This window comes from Aegilops tauschii, chromosome 6 (genome assembly GCF_002575655.3).
Source record: "Aegilops tauschii subsp. strangulata cultivar AL8/78 chromosome 6, Aet v6.0, whole genome shotgun sequence".
Classification (NCBI taxonomy): Eukaryota; Viridiplantae; Streptophyta; class Magnoliopsida; order Poales; family Poaceae; genus Aegilops; species Aegilops tauschii.
Window position 1 is genome coordinate 79,390,791 of NC_053040.3, and position 19,253 is coordinate 79,410,043.

At 42.4% G+C, this 19,253-nt stretch overlaps 1 protein-coding gene and 1 pseudogene across 1 annotated transcript; both read left to right on the plus strand.

Annotated features, from left to right (window-relative positions):
• The first annotated feature begins 486 nt into the window (after window positions 1-486).
• Window positions 487-5,959, plus strand: LOC109767048 (uncharacterized; annotated as a pseudogene).
• Window positions 5,960-7,153: 1,194 nt separating this feature from the next.
• LOC109767047 (protein TPR1) lies at window positions 7,154-19,253 on the plus strand. The gene is made up of 16 exons (XM_073501048.1): window positions 7,154-7,283; window positions 7,357-7,493; window positions 13,035-13,190; window positions 13,340-13,449; window positions 13,573-13,642; window positions 13,750-13,823; window positions 13,924-14,019; window positions 14,102-14,194; window positions 14,443-14,570; window positions 14,653-14,899; window positions 14,977-15,144; window positions 15,224-15,319; window positions 15,445-15,597; window positions 15,701-16,517; window positions 16,638-16,869; window positions 18,790-19,253. The coding sequence occupies exons 3-16, from the start codon at window positions 13,049-13,051 to the stop codon at window positions 18,797-18,799; spliced, it is 2,436 nt and encodes an 811-aa protein (XP_073357149.1). The 5' UTR covers window positions 7,154-7,283; window positions 7,357-7,493; window positions 13,035-13,048; the 3' UTR covers window positions 18,800-19,253.

The window sequence follows — 19,253 nt, forward strand, 5'->3', positions numbered from 1 at the left end:
TCCGCTCGGTTAGTAGTTTGGGTTAGGTTTTTTAATCCTCGCAGGTGCGGCGCTCGAGCAGATGACGACGTTTCTTCTTCAAGTTTGTCTGACGAGCTTCGGTCCCCCTTTAGTTCGTCCACTTGGACGTAGTCGACGGAGCTCCGACGTAGATTCCTGCTGTCTTCTTGGGGTAGGGGGTGGGTGGGCGGGGGGTGAGGTTAGAGTTTCTTGTCATGTGACGAGATTTGGTGTTAGGTACTTCTAATCTATGCAAGAGTTCAACAACGACGACCGTGGCTCCAAGACGTTGGTCCTTAGGGGCACGTGCACGAAGACCTCCCCGGTTGTCTTCGATAAAGGTCAAGCCGGCCCCGGTAGGGGAACGACAACAGCGGCGCGTCGGCGGCTCGTTCTGACGGCAGTAGTGGTCGTTCAGTTATCTCAGAGTCTCGATGTAATTTTTATTATGTTTAAGGTGCTTTGTATTTTTAGTGAACTTTTATAACATCTGATCTTTTTTTTAAAAGCTCGTTTTACAGTTCCCTGAAAAAAAGTAATCTCACGGGAAATTGACCCAGCTGCCCCCGTGACTCCAAAGAAAAAGAAAAGGCTCTGTGTCCTCCGGCGACTTCGCCCAGCCATCTCTCCGGCGATCCCGGCGGCGGCCACTGAAGGCTTCGGCTTTACCTCTCTCTCCCGATTCGATCGATGTGAGTTCTTCTTCTTCTTCCTGTAATCTCTCAGTTTCCTTTTTCTTTTCTTTTCTCTTCTCTTCTCGCGGAATCGAACCCTAGCTACAGTTTTGTGATTTGTCCCCAAATTACCGTAATTGCATCTACTTGTTCAGTGCGGAGCCTAGCTGAGGCGGGAAGGAGGATCGATGGATGCTCCGGAGGCGATTCCCCAACGGTGAGACCTCCAATCCCCCCCATCTCTTTCTATCCCCCCCAACAGTTTCTTTCCTTTAGTCCGTTCCGCTGGATGTTGTGTGTTGGATGTTTTGCCCCGGCAGTTGCTTCAAGAAATTGACGCCAGTTTGCATTTTTCTTTTGTTGGCGCCAATGTCTCAGTGTCCATCCCAAGAAGAAACCATGTGTGGATGGCAATCAACAGCAGCATTCCCAGACATCCATGGGCCAGTGCGAGGTGCTTAACGACGACAACCTCCTCATCGAGATCCTCATCCGTGTCGGCTTCCCTACCACCCTCGTCCGCGCCGCCCTCGTCTGCAAGCGCTGGTACCACCACGCCTCAGACCGCGGGTTCCTCTGCCGTTTCCGCAAGCGCAACCCACCCCGCCTCCTTGGCTTATACATCGACGTAAAGTGGACCGGGTTGGGGTTGTATGGTACTCCACACTTCGTCCCAATGCAGCCCCAGCCCCCGGAGCTCGACAACGTTGTCCGTCGTGTGGCAAGCCATAGCTTCGACGCCTACGATGACGGAATATGGATCATGCACTGCCAGAATGGCAGCATCTTCACCCGGTACCATAAAGGAACAGAAGTGACACATGGAGTTTACCGCCCATTGTGCCCTGAACGAGACATGGACTAAATCCCAACACTCCCAGCCGCTCAGAACTGCATTCAAAAACTTCTTGGTGCAATCCTCTCCAAACAAGAAGGCGATGGGTTGTCCTACCTGTATGTGTTGGCGGAGTGTACTAGGCAAACAAAAACTTTCAAGGTGCGCGTGTATATGTTGCAAGGCGGCGTCTGGTGCATGCATACCTCGGCCACAACACAACTCCCTCATACGCTGCCGGCACTGAAAGCTGTGCTTGTTGATGATAAAATTTATATGGCTGACGTCCTCAGTAATGACATTATTGTCTTGGATTTGGCGACCTCGAGTTTTTCCAGAATTCTGCTCCCACAAGGAGTGAAGTATCACACTCTTCATACCATCTTGTCTCCGGCTGATGATGCTTCCGGTCTATATCTCATCCATGTCCATGTCAAGGAGCATCAACTTTGCATCTGGCTCCACAAGGGGGACAACTGGTTGCTGGTCGATACCCTTTGTTTGCATCAGATGTGGGCTAATTTGAGGATGCGAGATCACACGCTCGAGGACGAGGATATTAGTTACGCCTATATAAGCCAGGTGGGAGATAATGTTCAGTTTGTGTTCTTGAAGACAATGTGTGGATGCATACTCTATCTGGACGTCACTAGCAGGACACTACATAAAGTGCATGGGATGACAGAAAAGGATCGACATTTCAGTGCTATCTATCCTTTTATGATGATTTGGCCGCCCATATTCCCTGCGCTCAAGGATGATCAAGCAAGGTTTTCCCTTTGGCCTTTACATGATCTATGTATTGCTCTTGTTGAGGCTAGTTTGTTTTGCACAGAAATTTCTATACTGCGGGTAATACCTTCATATTAAGCTAACTCTGTACCTTGTGTGTACCTAACATGATTTATTCGAATCACTTGTGGAAGTTTAAAGTTTGTTATGTTTTTCATTTAATACTTATCCTTGCAAGATAAAAATATCTTGATATCAATCAATCGATTCATAACAGCATGTATTTACTTTCTGATCCAAAAATTGTACGAATTCATTAATTTCTGATGTACCAAGTAAATACTCATTGTCAGAGGTTTCTAAATATGTGAATATTTTGTTTGGCCCATTGAGCGTACATGGTACAAGCTCTCTCGACAATAATTTTGGATGAACACAATTTCTGTGAACAGTCAAACAGTTTTAACATGTCTTGGCAAAAGATTATGATCAGTCCTGGCGGCTTTATTTTTTACTGTCATTCACAAATGCTACTATCCCTTCCTATAAAGTTACATCATATATAAAAACGTTTTGCACACATGTCTTCTAGTTGATTCAACTTCTCCTTGAATTGGCCTTCTTTTTTCTGGCAGACAGGGGAGTTGGGTGGAAATGGGTCAACCTGAAACTGTAAGCACATGAGATCTTCTACTGTACAATGTTGGTTGAGCAGGTGAAGTAAATCTACGTGCATATCTTTTTTGCTTTCTTACCAATTTAAAAGGTGATGTGTGATACATTCTTTTAAGATTCCAGTGCATGAATTTGATTAATTCCTAAACTGTTTAGTTCTTACATTTCCAAAAAAAAAACATGTCTTTGAGTTACATGTCGGATGTGTCTGCTATGTACTCCGTGGAGGTATGATAGTACAGATAATTGTTCTTCTGCTGCTTGGATGATGCTTGTTTTGTGTAGGTACGTTCGTTTTTCGCGAAACAGCTTCAATTGAAGTTTTTATTTGAGTTATCATAGAGGAGAAACATTCATAATAGAGGTGTCCCCTGTGCATGAGCGCATGGTCGGTGATATCACAACGGGCAATCAAGGATAGCTAAGAGAACCTAGAGGGACAGGGGTTAGCCTATGAACTGTGGTCGTCAAGCTAATATACCTCAGAGTATCAATCCTTTGTATGTTCGGAGTTTTGTTGTATAACGGAATCGATGTGTCATGTCTGTAAGCTGAAGCATGCTGTCTCTCACATGGATTTCAATTATGAATCGTATGCTCATGGTTATGTATGCTTTCCGTTTCATATATGTGTCAATGAAGATTTTCCTTTTATATGACAAATAGTGTATAATAAATCCAATCTAAAAAGTATGGTACCTGGGCGTGGTTTTCCCCTCTATAACCCGCTTGTAGTTTGGGAGGGATATCAAGGGTCAGGGCATTTATTATATGAACAGTTTTATCGTTTTGACTTTTGGGTACTGCATAGAGTTGGACCTCCATTTGTAGAACTACTTCTCAGTTCTCCAGATCCTTGTCATGCTCAATTATGTCCATCCTGATCCTTGTTCTGTGTTGCTTTGAACAGGGACGCCATGTGAAGAAAAAGGGATATCCGGAAGGTCTTTAGATCACAGTACTTTTCTGGCAAAGCCTATCTTAGTGTGCACAAACTTGGTTTTCAGTCAGTCACAAGTTTATTGGGTACTGGATAAGGATGTTTATGTATATGCGTAACTGGATCAGTTGCTGCTCTGCCCTGTTTGTAAGAATCCTTGTATGTTTATGCTTGAAAAAGCTGTCTATGTCCAGAGTCCGATCTATCTGTCTCCATTTTCAGATTATGTTCTGTTCACAGATGATATTTTGCACCTGGCAACTCAGTATGCGTGATGGATTGTGCTAAATAAAAGATCCTTCTCCATCTGAGGAGCTTCTATTAAGCTGATGCGTTGCCTCGAGTCTTGGTGCACACTAACCTATGAAGCTCAACCCTATCTCGAGCTGAGCTACTACTGCTTTTTCTAACAAAAAGTTCGAGCAGTGAATTGAAAAAGGGTCAAGCTTGCACCTGCTTGACGCTTTTTTCATTCTTCATTCTGAGGTGGATTCGAACTTGAGAAGTATCTCTTGATGCTACAAATAACATTTCAAGTGTCCAGAATGTTATCGTAGTCGCTGATAATTTGACGTGCTTATTATCTTTTGTTCGGTTTCAGGAATGCAAGACCAAGATCCGCAAAGGAGAACTTTGCCTACTTGAGTTTTTTCTCTTCCTAAGGAAATTATCTCATTAAGGTTCGTTATAGGAATTACACAAAATAGTCCTCTTCAAGTTTGGAGCTCGTTTGATCCCCTCTCGATCTCCTCTGCCTCCCTCGGTGAGGTGACGGTCCCCCAAGCACTCCTCTTCCTTCCGGTGACGATGGTCGTCCATGTCCTGTCCCCGAGCTGAGCTCATCCCCGCCTCAGAGCTCCTGTCCCCTCCAGTTGTCTTCCTCCTTGACCAAGGTTAACCTCTGCCACAGTTTAAAAAAATAGTTTAGCCTCTGCCTCCTCCTCTCCACCCCGATGAGATAAGCTTGCTTCTCCAGATCCAAGATGGATTGCTTAGTGCACAATGTCACCTTGTTAGTGGCCAAGACAGACCGACTGTTCCCTCTGTGCCATGTTTCCTTTTGAGCAAGTTATGTTAGACGTCACAGTACTTAGTAATGCTTGCTACTAGTATATGACGTGAACAATCCTTGCATGGTGACGATAGCCTTTGATACATTTTGCTTCTCTCAATAACTTCTATGAGCAATGCCAGCCCTGAATGCCCTGTTACTTGCTTCTGTCTATGAATCTTACATCTGTGCTGATCTTGTCTGAAAACAATCACAATCTGATAGTTTCTGTAACCAGCTATGTAAGAAACTTTTGGTGCAATTTAAGGGCAAGTTCAATCAACACTTGTACAGTCCATCTTGCAATTTAGAATGTCTTCATTACATGCGATGCATGCTGATGTCTCCGTTCAAGTATCCTGAGCCCAGGATAATGTACCAACCTACATAGTCTTACATTTAACGGGGTAGCTTGAGCAAATGATGATATGTCTTTTGGTCTGGTTGCAGTAATGTCGTCGTATTTTATGTTTCAAAAGATGACGTTACCTTGCTATGATCAATCCATGCGGACGGAGTAAATAGTCTATTAGTTCAGTTATGATAATGATCTGGCGACTGGTGTCTGGTGGCACATAAACTTTTTAACTGACTGAGTTGGTGTATTCAGCTGCTGGATGTTTTTTTGCTTGTCACAAATTCGTTGGCATATACTGAATGAAGACCGGTTTCTTGGTCCCAGTGGATGGAGCATGTCTGATGTTTGAGGAAACTTGCAAACAAAGTCATGGGGCTCATCTATGCCACTCAGTTCTCATGGGTGCCTTTTGATAGCACTCGATGTTCTTATCATTTTTCGTGAAATTGGCGTCAGGCAGAGGGTCGGTGTCCGCTGTTGTTGGGGTTGAACTGATTTCAGTCCCAGCATTATTAGGTAAAAACTAATCATGTTCGAAAGTTGCCGCAAGGATGTTCGCGCTGACTTGAATGTAGCTTGTTGGTATTGTGGCTGTAAATTAGTTCTGGACACCCTGTGAAGGTATCTTATCTTCCTGTATTACTTCTGACTCATGCTGGGATTGATTGATCATGAACATGGTAAATTGCATGTATTTGCTAGAATTACACTGGAAAGATTTCATGGCCAGGCATGCAAAACAAAATATGCAATGTATTTTCTTCAATATTTCGTCCTCAAGAAAATAAATGCATGCAGTTCCTTCACCCCAGTACTGAAAGAGTATTGCTCACCCTCACGCGCTTGCCTGGATCCATGACGCAAAATCTGAGTTGTTTCTTTTTCTTCTGAAATTGGGTAGGACATAATTGAACCTAAGCAATGATCAAAAGGATATGGATCCAATCTATAACTCTAATCCAGTATCTTTCCTTTTTAATTACTCTCTTTACTACTGTACTTCGATAAATATTCCATATCAATATGCATATATATTGCTTAATCCTATATTCATGGACATAACAGTACAGGTAGGTACAAGAATAAACATTAACATGACATGTACAAAAATAAACATTTTTGCTACTATTTCTTATTCCTCGGTCATGACCATGTTATAAAAAACTATTTCTTACCACTATGATTAATGGCTTTCTTTTCTCTTTTATGTTGGGAATGTCATGAAAAATGTGCTAGTCAGGTGGCGCATGGACAATCTAAAGTTCCACAATATGTACATGACTACACACTACATGCTAGCTAGTTGTTACTGCTGTTGTGTCAATCAATGGAAGCTCTCGAAAGCATGTTCAAATAAGCAAACTGAATATTGACGAAATTCAGAGGTTCAATTCGACCCATAATAATATACCTTCGGTCGGTTTTAGAAAAAAAATTTGAATATTGATGAAATTTAGAGGTCCAATTTGACCCATAAAGGCCAAACAGAGACATGCATATTTAACATGAAAACTGAACAAGGCCGCCACTTTCCTTACTGCAAACACATCCCACCACCTCAGTCCCTGTCACTTTATGTAAGACATGATGAAAAAATTCGAGAAGTCGTTCTGCAACCGCCAAGACTTCATGTAAGACTTGATATCTTTTGTATTCTGGGTTTATAAAGGTTAGATCTTTTTAAATAGAAAAGCCATGTATCTAATGAATAGAAAGCTTTCCTCGCAAAAAAGAAGAAGAAAAGAATAGAAAGCCAGTGTTTTTTTTCTCCAATTGACAAATGGGCCGGACTTGCACGGGCCAACATTACATGCTGGTAGGCCGCTACATAGGGACCCGTGCACTTCTCTCTCTCTCTCTCTCTCTCTCTCTCTCTCTCTCAAAAGGCAATTCTTCACTCGTTCAGTCCGCAGTCTCCCCACAGCAGATCAAAAAAAGACAGCGGCGGCGGCCGGAGCGGAGCGGCGCCGCCGGCGACCTCAATCGGCCCCGTCCCCGGCAGACACCCGCGAATCGAGGTCAGTCCACCACCTTGCCTTCCTCTCCTTCTCCATCTCCTACTGATATCTTCTCTTTCCTCTTCTCCCCTAGCTCGTCGGCGCCCGTGTCCGGTCGGAAGGCGGGGACGCCGCGCGCGCGTCTCCATCCTGCCGCCAAAACCGTGCGAGGAGGTGGCCATCTCTCAACCCCACCTCCGATCGATCCCTCTGCACCGGGTCATCGGCCAGGTAAGGGTCGCCCTCCTCCCACCCCCGCCCCCGCCCCTGTTCAATTTTGGCTGCGCAGACAGGCGTGGATGCGTTCCACTGCATCCCTACCCGATGTTGATTCAAAATATTGCCTCTCCGTGGGATGCTTGCATTTTTACCGAACTTTTTTTTATCTCACCTTAGGGGACAGAGTTGGGCTAGATAGGCTCTGTTCGTTCTGTGTTTCTTTACTTTTCTGCAAGTACTCATCTTGGTTTCCTCAATGGAAATAGGAGGGCCACTCTCTTTTTTTTTCTTTTCTAAAAAGAAAATCTTTCTTGCACTGCAAACCTTCCATCCAACAAACGCATCAATTCTGTGCTTCTATTTTCCCGCAATTGCACGGTGTTTCGGTTCATTAAAACCGAATTAGCAATGATGAACTGGATATTCCAGTTCTGCAAATGCCATAACAAGCATCCATCCACAGAGCAAGAGGAACCCCAATTAGGCCTGCAACAGAAGCACATTACTCAACTCATACAGGTGGCAAACAATGAAACAATAATGTTTCACTGATACTAGGAGCATATCTTAGTCCAGTGCAGAGTATAACTAGCTTGCGATCCACTCGAAAGACAAAGTGAATATTCAGATAAAGCAATACATCCGGTACAGCTATGCAGCTTAGATACCTTGATATCCCTTCATTAATTCGAAGAAATAGACGCCCTCGTGTACCTGACTGGGCATATTTCTATTTTAGCCAGTAGTCTAGTGAAATAAAAAACCCAGCAGTAACACAACAATTAGAAAGAAAGAACAACTACTCTGAGTAGAAAATAAACACCAAGAATTATCGCAAATATCAATGATAACATAGAAGAACCTGCTCCAGGTGCATAACTTGAACTAATCGAATATGAAACATTATACCATGCTTCAGTTGTGGTCTCTCAAAATTCAAGACACACAAGTAAAGGCTTGTGATGGGCTCCCACATAAGACAGTTTCCGCTACCAGATGTGAACGAAGTGCAGCTCACTACAACTCAACTTAACTATATGATGGCACCCTAGCTTATCACGGACATGGATACGATACAACAAACTTAATATGCTTATTCTTCACATGGCATTTCTGTTCCAAGTAAAAAGGAAAAACATAACAAGGATAAGATGGAGGCAAGGTAACTAAATATAAATATAAATAGATAAAGCGAATTGGCAAGACATGTAGGTGTACAACGGCAGCCAAATCTAGAGCGCACTCTAAATTTATATTAGTACGTTCGACCAATGTGGATCAAATGCTTTATGTCCCAAACTGACTTATTTTTTCTTCTACATTCCGAAACAGAAAAGGTCAAAGCCACGTAACAAATTGTAGTGTTCACAAATCATCTGGCAGAAAGCATCTCAAATTATGCTCAACTAATAACTTGTAGATGTCCCAACGATTTGAGAAACAAGCACACACTCTTCTTCTAATGGAATTGAATGCTCCTACACCTTTGAGGTTCTTGAGAAAATAAAATGGCCCACAGAACCTATCATATGCCCACCCCAATTTCAACCAAGCAGTGTGATGGTCGATGAACCATTAACAAAGTAATGGAGGGCATGGTATCGTTCGGGCCAAGCAAACATAACAGAAGAGCCGGTTGCGTAGCAGGATTGGTTAATGTTGGCCGAGGATGATAGATGGGATCGAGCTGCGTGGAGTTGCACTATGTGCATGTGCGAGAACTGAGCATATATGCGTACTCGTGTTTGCATTGATGCAGTGCATGTGAGGGATCTAGACCCCTCCTCAGACTGTGATAGGCATCTCCTTGCGGCGTGATAGGTGGGAGGGGAAAAAGCGAGCAAACAAGCAAGCAGGGAGAGTGGGAGGTCATGGACATGGAGCTGGCATGAGTGCATTGGACACCCTCCACCAGAAATTGAGCGAGCCGTTCATGAAGGAATATAACCAAAAGAGGTTGGGGAGCATGGATCTCTACCTCAAAGGATGAGCCCTTGATGATGGTGTCAACTGTGACTAGACTAAGCTACATGTTCAGATCATGGTGTTCTATGCTTGTTTCTCCGGAAGGGGAACAATTCTGAGCCTTGTAGGCATGGGAGGCACGGGGAAAGGAAGTGTCCAACACACTGCCAAAACTTGTTAAATTAGCTTCTTTGCACCGAGAAGAGACTGGGGTTCCATCTGCACCAACATCGGATCTGAGACAGCTACGCCATCCATGGATTGGGACACGACAGGACATGGGCTCGCATCAGTGCGTTGGAGTCTCCTCCCCTTTCACACGCACCGATGCCACACCCTCCACCTCTCCTTCTGCATGTGCCGCGGTGTCGCCTGGCCTCCTCCTCATCATAATAGTTAAAGGAGTTGCCTGACTTCGTATGCTTCCCTTGGAGCTGCTTCAATCTATTTCCAGCTAGGAGCAACTTAGATATCGAAAAGAATAAATGACCTCCAAAGACATCTTCACAAGCAAATAACAATAGAAAGACTGAAACAGCCTTTGCAAGAGAATGTATGCTCCTGCCCCCGCGCTGATCGCTGACCAAGGTCACGGGTCTCTCCTCCACCACGCCTAGATCCGAACCAATCTCCCTTTCCCTTTTTTAACAGTTGCTCTTTCAAAAATAATAATAATAAAAAACAGAGATTGATGGACACAATGAAAGGCACCTTAAAATTACCAATGTACACAGTCAGTAGTACTACATGTTGGTAAGCATTGATCTGTTGACAATCAACAAATCTGCTGAAGAGATATGTTCGGCATAGAAGAACAATTATTTTCTTGACATAGCAAACAAAATTATATTTTATTTCTACACATACGAGCATTCCACATGTGCCAGTAAGGAAGGAAGTCTCTAAAGATGGTTAGAAACTCATGAAACTAATAGCACATGATCGATCACGTGCATCAGAATTTAGTGCAAGTAACAATTTCATTATTTTCCTAGGCACAACAGAAGCACAAGCTACCCATACAAGATAGCGGCACCATACAAAGTCAAAGAATTGCATTTGAGAATGGTAGCAACATCGTATTGGTCATTTCATCATAGTACCAGCAGGATACAAGATGACCTCAAATGGAGCTTGAATATCTACACATCTCCACAGAAAAGCACATAAAAAATTTACCAATTGCTCACCAGCAGACAATTGGACGATCCAATTCTTGCCTGCCTCGTCCTGGATAAAACTAAATGTGTAAATCTGGTGCTGGTTACTACCCACTCAAACAGACAATGTAAAGTACTGAACTGATTGACCTGGAGCCTACTACATTGCTACCGCCGAGTGCAACCAACCATGGAGCACTGAACAAAGACACATAACACTAAACTGATTACCTAATCTAGTAGAAACTGAATCATGGAGCGCAGGGATCAACCCAAGGCTATATATAGATTTATAGCACACGGAAACTTGTGAAGTACATACAGGCAGGGGTGTGAAAAAAGTCTGAGATAGGTAGCAGGTGAGATCTAAGGCATTATTGTCCCCATCAGTACCAAAGAAGAAGATTAAATTAAAGGACAAATAATAGTAACACCTGCATTCTCTTCATACTGATTGCTAGTGAGTGTTTATTGCAAGCTTTCTTTTTCCAACTAGCGACAACACAGTCAGATGAGTAGCAACTGTACAACACAGCCAGATTGGTTTATTTATTATCAAATCGGCAATCTTACAATTTCTTTTATCTTTTGTGCTGTTACCATCTTTAGTTCAGATATCGTACACTTCCATATGCAGTATGTCTGAATATTCCATATGCTACAATTCAGTAGAGACTTTGTCTAAACATTCCATATCCGGCGAAGAAAGGAGGAGGGGAAGGGGATTTACCGATCGTGGTCTCATGGAGGAGCAACATTGTAGGGTAACGGGCAACGCTGTAATACGGTGGTGGAGGTCGCCGGTGGGCTCATCAGTGCCGCTGGCCAGCGGAGTGGGAGAAAAAGCCGACGACCAAGACGACGATGGCGACCAAGAAGATGCCGTCGCCGGCAGCAGAGAGGAGGTAGGGGGTGGATAGTATGAGAGAAGAGGAGAGGAGAAGCAGCGTTGGCGGTGGAGAATGGTGGCGGCATCGCGTGGTGGCGGCAGCGGCGGCGGCGCAGGGTGGTGGCCATAGGAACCCTAGAGGAGAGAGACTCGGGTGGGGGAACGGGGGAGTGGAGCCAAGGGTTGGAGCGCTTCTGTTTGTCAGGAACTAGTGGGTTCGGGCCATGAACCAGAACCATTATGAGCCGCTGTGATTTGAAATCAGGCCGCACGGCTCGCACCGCACCAGATCGGTGATCCGCTGAACCCGCTCCAGTCCAGATCATTTTCTTGCTGAACCCGTTTGAACCCGCGCCATTTGAGAACTACACAAAAACCAACCATTTGGACCCTACACGAACCCACCCCAATCCCAGGTTACAAAATTGCTAGAAAACCACCGCAAGAGCTATGGTTACAAAATTTGCTTTACACTGCAGTGCCAGAATGAATTTTGCTCAACTCTTCGTTGATGTATCATTGTATGGATATATGCAAGAATAATTTTATGCCTTCGCTTTGTTGATGTCATGGGTGTTTTTTTTGAATTTATATACACCATTTACCAACTACAAAACCTCAATTGCTAGAAGTCATTCTAAACACAAACAGTTGGTTACAAATACAAAGGCTTCTCTGCACCGCAATTTACAGGAGGCTCATTTAGACAACTTTGATTTTCCTGTAACCAAAGGAGAAGTGCAGGAATACTACACACACATGAATATTTCCTTTCCTGCAGTTTGGTTCATAGGAATCGTTGTAGGAATTTTGGATGATAGGGAAGAAATTCCTTTGCTTTCACAGGAATCGTACAAGGTTCCAAACATCTACTCGCATCTCTTTTTTTCTCAAAATTTGCGGATGCCCGAGGCAAATCGAGCTTCATCAAATTAATTAGACAAACTCATCACCCCAGCCAACCACAACCGCTCATCGTTGCGACTGGGCTGTTCACGGCGTGGGATACGAGAGAAGTGGCATGGTTGGATACTGATTTGTGTTTGATCGTTTTTAGGGGGTATTTGACAGTTTGTGTGGGTGCCTAAGTTATTTTTTTCCCTTTTTATATCAAAGGACCTGTGAGTGGTGCTTTTGGTTCAATCCACTTCCGTATATGGTTGACATGAATTAGATGGGTCAATTTATTAAGCAAATACGACATGTTCTTATTATGTTGTTAGGCAAGTTTGTTTATGGAAAAAAGTTGTTAAGCCAATTTATTAATTTTAGTTAGATTCCTTTATTTTTTTCCTTTTCTGCAAACCAAATGACCAACGTGGAAAAAATCCCGTGTTTTTCATTCCTCTGTTTTTAACCTTGATTCCTATTCTATTCCCGTGTTTTTTCTATTCCTGCATTTTTCCTATCCGATGAACCAAAGGGAGCCTAATATGTGTCAATGTGATTGATGACCTCAGTTCTGTACTTATATTGCATTATTTCTCTATCTGTTTCCATGACGGGAACACCCATCTATAACACACTACCAAATTGCAGAATCTGAGCATTTGATGGATCAACTGAGTCCCAGTGGACCTGTTCCTCAACCCTCATGGTCATTGGATATCATTCCTACGAAAGTAGTTTGCACGCTATCACAGGGATCTAATGTAACTAGCATGGACTTTCATCCTTGTCATACACTATTACTAGGTATGATCAAGGTTGCTAATTTAATATCTAAAAATGTACATAGATGCAGTCGTAACTTTGCAAGTACAAAATGTGTTTCATGTAATTTGGGTGAATGTTTGGATTTCAACACCTTATTAATTTTCTTGTCATGTTTACTGCTCACATAGTTGGATCTGCTAATGGTGAATTTACAATCTGGGAGATCGGTACGCGTGAGAGGCTGGTCTCAGAGCCCTTCCAAATTTGGAACATGCAAGCATGTTCAGCACAATTTCAGGTTACAAATTATATATGTAATTTTCTCCTGTTGCTTTTACTTGTAGTCTTGTACCTTGTTTGCAAGCACCTACTTGGTTTGATATTATATATGTGGCTCACTAATTATTTTCTATGAGAAAAGTGTGTCGTGGCTAAAGATCCCTCCATGGCCGTTAGTCAAGTTACATGGAGCCCTGATGGATACATGATTGGTTAGTGTCAATATTTCAATCTTTAGCCGGTAACTCTGCATTGCACTTGGTAAATTCTTCGTATTGTGCTCCATTGTTGCTAAGCTTCCTTTCTTTTGCTTTTATAGGAGTTGCATTCACAAAACATTTGATCCATCTGTATGCATACGAGCATCAAAATAAAACACGTGAAGTGGTAGAGGTATGATCTTCTAATTGTTCATCGAACTTCAAGTGTATAGATGTTATATTTCATTATATGAATTGACTTTTGTTACTAACCCATTTATTCTTCATGCCAGATTGAGGCTCATTCTGGAGAAGTTAATGACATAGCTTTCTCCCAGCCAAATAAGCAACTATGTGTTGTCACTTGCGGAGATGACAAGCTTATTAGGGTACCTAACACATCTTAAATGGTTATCATCTATTTCATTTTTCCCCAGCATGGTCCTCTGTAACTTACTTTCTATTTTGTAGGTTTGGGATATGCATGGACAGAAAATATATTCGTTTGAAGGGCATGAGGCACCTGTGTATTCTATTTGCCCTCATCACATAGACGATATTCAGGTATGTGTTGTCTGAATACAATATTTAGGCATTAACATCTCAGAATGCAATGAATATCGATGGTTGCTCCTTAGTCTGTATGCTTCAAAAGTCCACTCAATTATAATTTGAATTGAGGCAGTATGAGCCATCATGAGGGCGATGACTGTATTTTGTGTTCCGGGAGAAATTTATGAGTGCATAGTTTTTTCAAGCACATCAGCCTTTATCTGGTGTACTGATACATGATTTTATTGTGTTCCTTGCAGTTTATTTTCTCAACTTCCCTTGACGGGAAATTGAAGGCATGGTTTTATGACAATGTGGGTTCTAGGGTGGACTTTGATGTTCCAGGAAAATGGTGTACTACAATGCTCTATAGTGCCGATGGAACTAGGTAAACATAGATGTGGTATTTTGCTCGCTAGAAGTGTTTCGACGTATTGTCGATGTAATATTTACTTGATGTCGATTTGAAGGTTGTTCTCATGCGGAACAAGCAAACAGGGAGACTCACATTTGGTCGAGTGGAACCAAAGTGAAGGATCTGTCAAGAGGTCATATTCTGGATTTCGTAAAAAACCATCTGGTGTAGTACAGGGTGTCGTGCAGTTTGATATAGCTCGGAATCACATTTTAGCTGCTGGCGAAGATAATCAAATTAAGTTTTGGGATTTTGATAACACCAACATGCTGGCCTGCATTGAAGCTGGCGGAGCCTTGCCAGTTAGTGTCTGTTCCCTATTATATTATCAAACTTTTTTCTCCATTTGTAGCAATCTAACCTCTGTACATGTTAATAGAGCTTTCCAAGATTAAGATTCAATAAAGAAGGCAATCTTCTTGCTGTTACTACAGTAGACAGTGGCTTTAAGATAATTGCAAATAATGATGGGCTCAAATCTTTACTGTCTTTTGGTAACCTGCCTTCCGAAGTGTTCAGATCGCCATATGAAGCTTCTGCGATGAAGGTAAGCACATATTTTCCGGCCTTCTATTGTCAGGACAGGTTGTGGGTATAGTTTCAGAATTTTTCTGTTAAATTAATAGGTCTCAGGTGCTCCTGTTGTCTCGGGCATCTCTCCTAACATTGGCCGAACTGATCACTTAGACCGAAACTATCCTGCAAAGCCATCTCCTATACTGGTATGCTGATCCATGCCGATCTAGAAGTAAAAAGACTTTGACTAGTTTCATATGTGTTAATGCCTCTATGTAAATCTTATAAACAACAATCTAAGCATCATCTAACTTAATCATGATAATGATAGAATGGCGGTGATCCAGCATCTGGAAGCATAGATAAAAAGCGAAGAATTTCAGAAGAAAAGTCTGATAAAGGGAAACCTTGGGATCTGAAGGAAGTTCTAAATCCCCAGAAATTTCGTCTTGATACAATGCTAGAAACTGACCAAGCCAGCAAGGTTCGGCCCATCTTATTCTTGATTGTTTGTTTGTACTTCTTATCACAGACGTTTGTTGATCTCCAAGAATAATTCTTATGTGATGTCTGCATGTGCTGGAAAGGTATCAAAGGTGCTCGACGACGATGACCTCCTCAGGGAGATCATTATCCGCGTCGGCTTCCCCACCACCCTTGTCCGTGCTGCCCTTGTCTGCAAGCGTTGGTACCATCATGCCTCTGAACCCGCCTTCCTCCGCCGTTTCTGCGAGCGCCACCCGCCCTGCCTCCTCGGCTTCTACGTCGAGGACAGGGAAGATCATAAAATGGCTTCTATTCGCTTCTTCAGTTTGCTAAATAAGCCCCAAGAGCTTGCTGCCATCATCCGCTCTCTGCTGGGCTACAGTTGGGATGCCTACCGCGGCGCGCCGGCCAACTTCCTCTGCTCCCGGAACGGCAGAGTCTTCATCAGCTTGTATGACCAGGTCAACCGCAGCAAATTTACAGTTGGGGCGCACAGTCTATTATGTCCTGAGAGAGGCCTGACTGTTGTCCCACCATTCCCACACGTTGAAATCCAGGATGGCTATTCCCGCACGATGAATGATCTCTTCTCGGTAGAAGAAGTCAATGACTTGTCCTTGTTGCATGTGTCGGTGGTGTCTAACATGCAGAGAACAAAATCTACGGTGCACGTACATATGTGGCGACATGGTGATGGGGTGTGGCGCACGTATCTTACCTTGGACACAGACCAGCTCCTTGATCCGCGACGGGAACCAAAAGCTGTGCTCGCCAACAATAAAATCTACATAGCAAGTGCCCAGAGCGACATTGTTGTCTTTGATTTGACTGCCTCGAGCATCTCTATGTTTCAGCTCCCACAAGGGGTGGAGTATGGCGATAGAGATACCATGTTGGCACAGGCTCAGGATGCTTCTGGTGTGTATCTCATCCATGCAAAGAAGCTTCAGCTTCACATTTGGCTCCACAAGGGGGACAACTGGTTTCTGGTGGACACCATTTGTTTGCGTGAGATGGTTGCTAATATGTGGATTCCAGGTTACAGGGTTGAGGATGAGTCCTACGCTCCTCTTCGGATAAAGCACGTGGGTGACTATGCTGAGTGTATTTTCTTGGAGATGGGTCGATGCGCACTGCAATTAGATGTCAAGTGCATGCAGTTGCGTAAAGTGTATATCATGGCAGAAGAAGAAGTGTGTTTGGGTGATATCCATCCTCTTAAGATGATTTGGCCGCCGATATTCCCTGCGCTCAAGGATAATCCTGCAAGGTTTGTCTTTTGGCCTTCAGTTGATTTGTATATTGCTTTTGTTCGGGTTACATAGTTTTGCAAGGTGCACTACTCATTGACTGTTTGAAATAGCTGCGGGATGGTGTTAGTATATGATTGATTCTTTAGGCCATTTTAACAGTATACTAGTTTAGCGACATAGATAATGCTTGCATTAAGATGTCCTGAAATCACTTGTGCATTAAGATGGTGTTAGTGGTGTAATATTACATGGTGTACTATGTACAAAAGTACAAAACGTGTATATAAGAGTTGAAAGTGCATAGCCTTGTTATCATGTTGACCACTTCATTGTCCTGAAATATCATCGCAAACCTGAAATTTTAGCTTCCCATTTCTTAAATTTTGGTGTATTTTTTCACTGCCTACCTTTGAGCTGTGAACCTCAAGCTTACGAGACGTTTTCATTGAACTTATGTATGCGATTTTATTTTCTGAAACTTTATGTATGCGATTGTTTTATTCTGAAACTTATGCATGAGGTTGTTAATACTTGTTTTCTTTAAGAATGTCACTTAGTGGATTTTATTTTTTTCTTGACACAAGTGGTTGTTGATTTTACATTGTCAGGTATGATTGAGCTTATGCATGAACCGTGAAAGTTCGTTTTATACTTTGGGTAGTTTGTGCTTGTGTGTGAAGCACACCTTTCTCTTTGGATGATCAGGTATTTGTTTCATTGGAATGCAACTATGAAATGGAAACATGCCAGTCTGCAATATGAGGGCATTTAAGCTTACAGGCTGGAGCTTTTGAAAAATAAAACTAATGATAATAAAAATGCTATCCTGATGCTGAATTAACTCTACTCTATCCTGATGCTTTTGTTTACAGCTCTTAACACCTAGTGACGAACATACATACTCACCAAATATAATTAGCTGCTAACTCCATATCGTTTAAAAAAAGGGGATTTGATTATGCAGGTTTAGGCACTCCAATTATTATGGCATAGTTGCTAATTAGGTGCATACTGCCGGCTGATAGTGACAATCTCTTTGAGCTAGCTGCTACATTCAGTATACACAAAAGGGTTGCAAAAGTTTCAGTTGAAACAACTCCACATCTTTATAGAATGATATGTACAACATGATCCCCATTTACTCTGCTTCAGTTTCAGTTTTGCTAGTAATAATCCATGCGGTGTCAGTAGTTAGTCTCAGTCCCGGATGTCGTTTTTATTCAGTTCCGTCACATAGCTGTTATCAGTTATATCATTGGCCTATGACAGGATGCTGTGCATATTCTCGTAACCAGATATCTGCCTTTTATTTACCACTACATGAATCACTGGAAGTAGTAGTTTGTGGCTGTCATGTTAAATATGTTGTTCTTTTGCGGTGATTCGTTCTGAAACAACCTGTCAGCTCATTTGTATATTTATAAAACCATGCATTTTGATGGTATAAATACTCCCTTTGTTTTTAAACCCTTTTATCCTACCGTAGCAATTTGTTAGTTATTGTCAGTGTCGATGAGAGCAAGATCAGTGAAATAGTTTCTGAAATCAAAAGTAAACTTATTCCAGCATCTGGTCTATGTACCTGTGTGTGCAAATCCATTCATATTCTGATAAGTAGTTTTCATTTTGTTCTGCATTTAGTATGGCTCTTGACGTTTTTGTATTGCTTTCCCAGTTAGCAGTAGTAAAGAAAAACCTAGTGTAGTTTAGGGATGGAGCAATTATTGTTTATCGGTCAAGGAATTTTTTGTTTATGTCGACTTGCAATGTTTATTCATATTCAATACAAACTTCAGTGATGCACTTTTGTCATGTTTTACTAACTTCCTCGTATCATTAGAAGGTCACCTTGATCCTTAGTCTTCTAAGTCATCACACATGTTTAATACACAGTCCCAAATAAATTCATATATGATGACCTCTGCAATCTTCTTCAGCTCCAAATAAATTTTCATGGAGGGGGCAAAGCTCAAGTTAGAGTTGGAGGGGAGCCAGTCAGCGCCATTTGATAGATGAATTGCAAGTGCAAGTGTACGAAGAGGAGAAGATTTCACAGTAGTCATGTAAGAACAAGATTCAACTGGAGGCCAAGCTAGCATTTAGGGGGAGGATAGAAGAGTTGGAAGGGAAGGTTGAAGAATATGATAAGAAGGATTGATGCGCAACAAGAGCTCAAAGTCGAGGAGATAAGATGATCAGATTTTCAGTGGCATCCATCCGGCAGTGTTGGCATTACCTTGGCTGCTGTCTTAACTTGCATTTATGTTAAGTTGTGACTAAGTAAGAATCAACAAGTGATTATGTGAAAAGTGAATGTTGAATTTTAGATCATTGCTTTGTGAATAACAACTCTGTCCGAACATGTTTTTTTTTTTCATATCAATGAATGGTGTTTTAGATA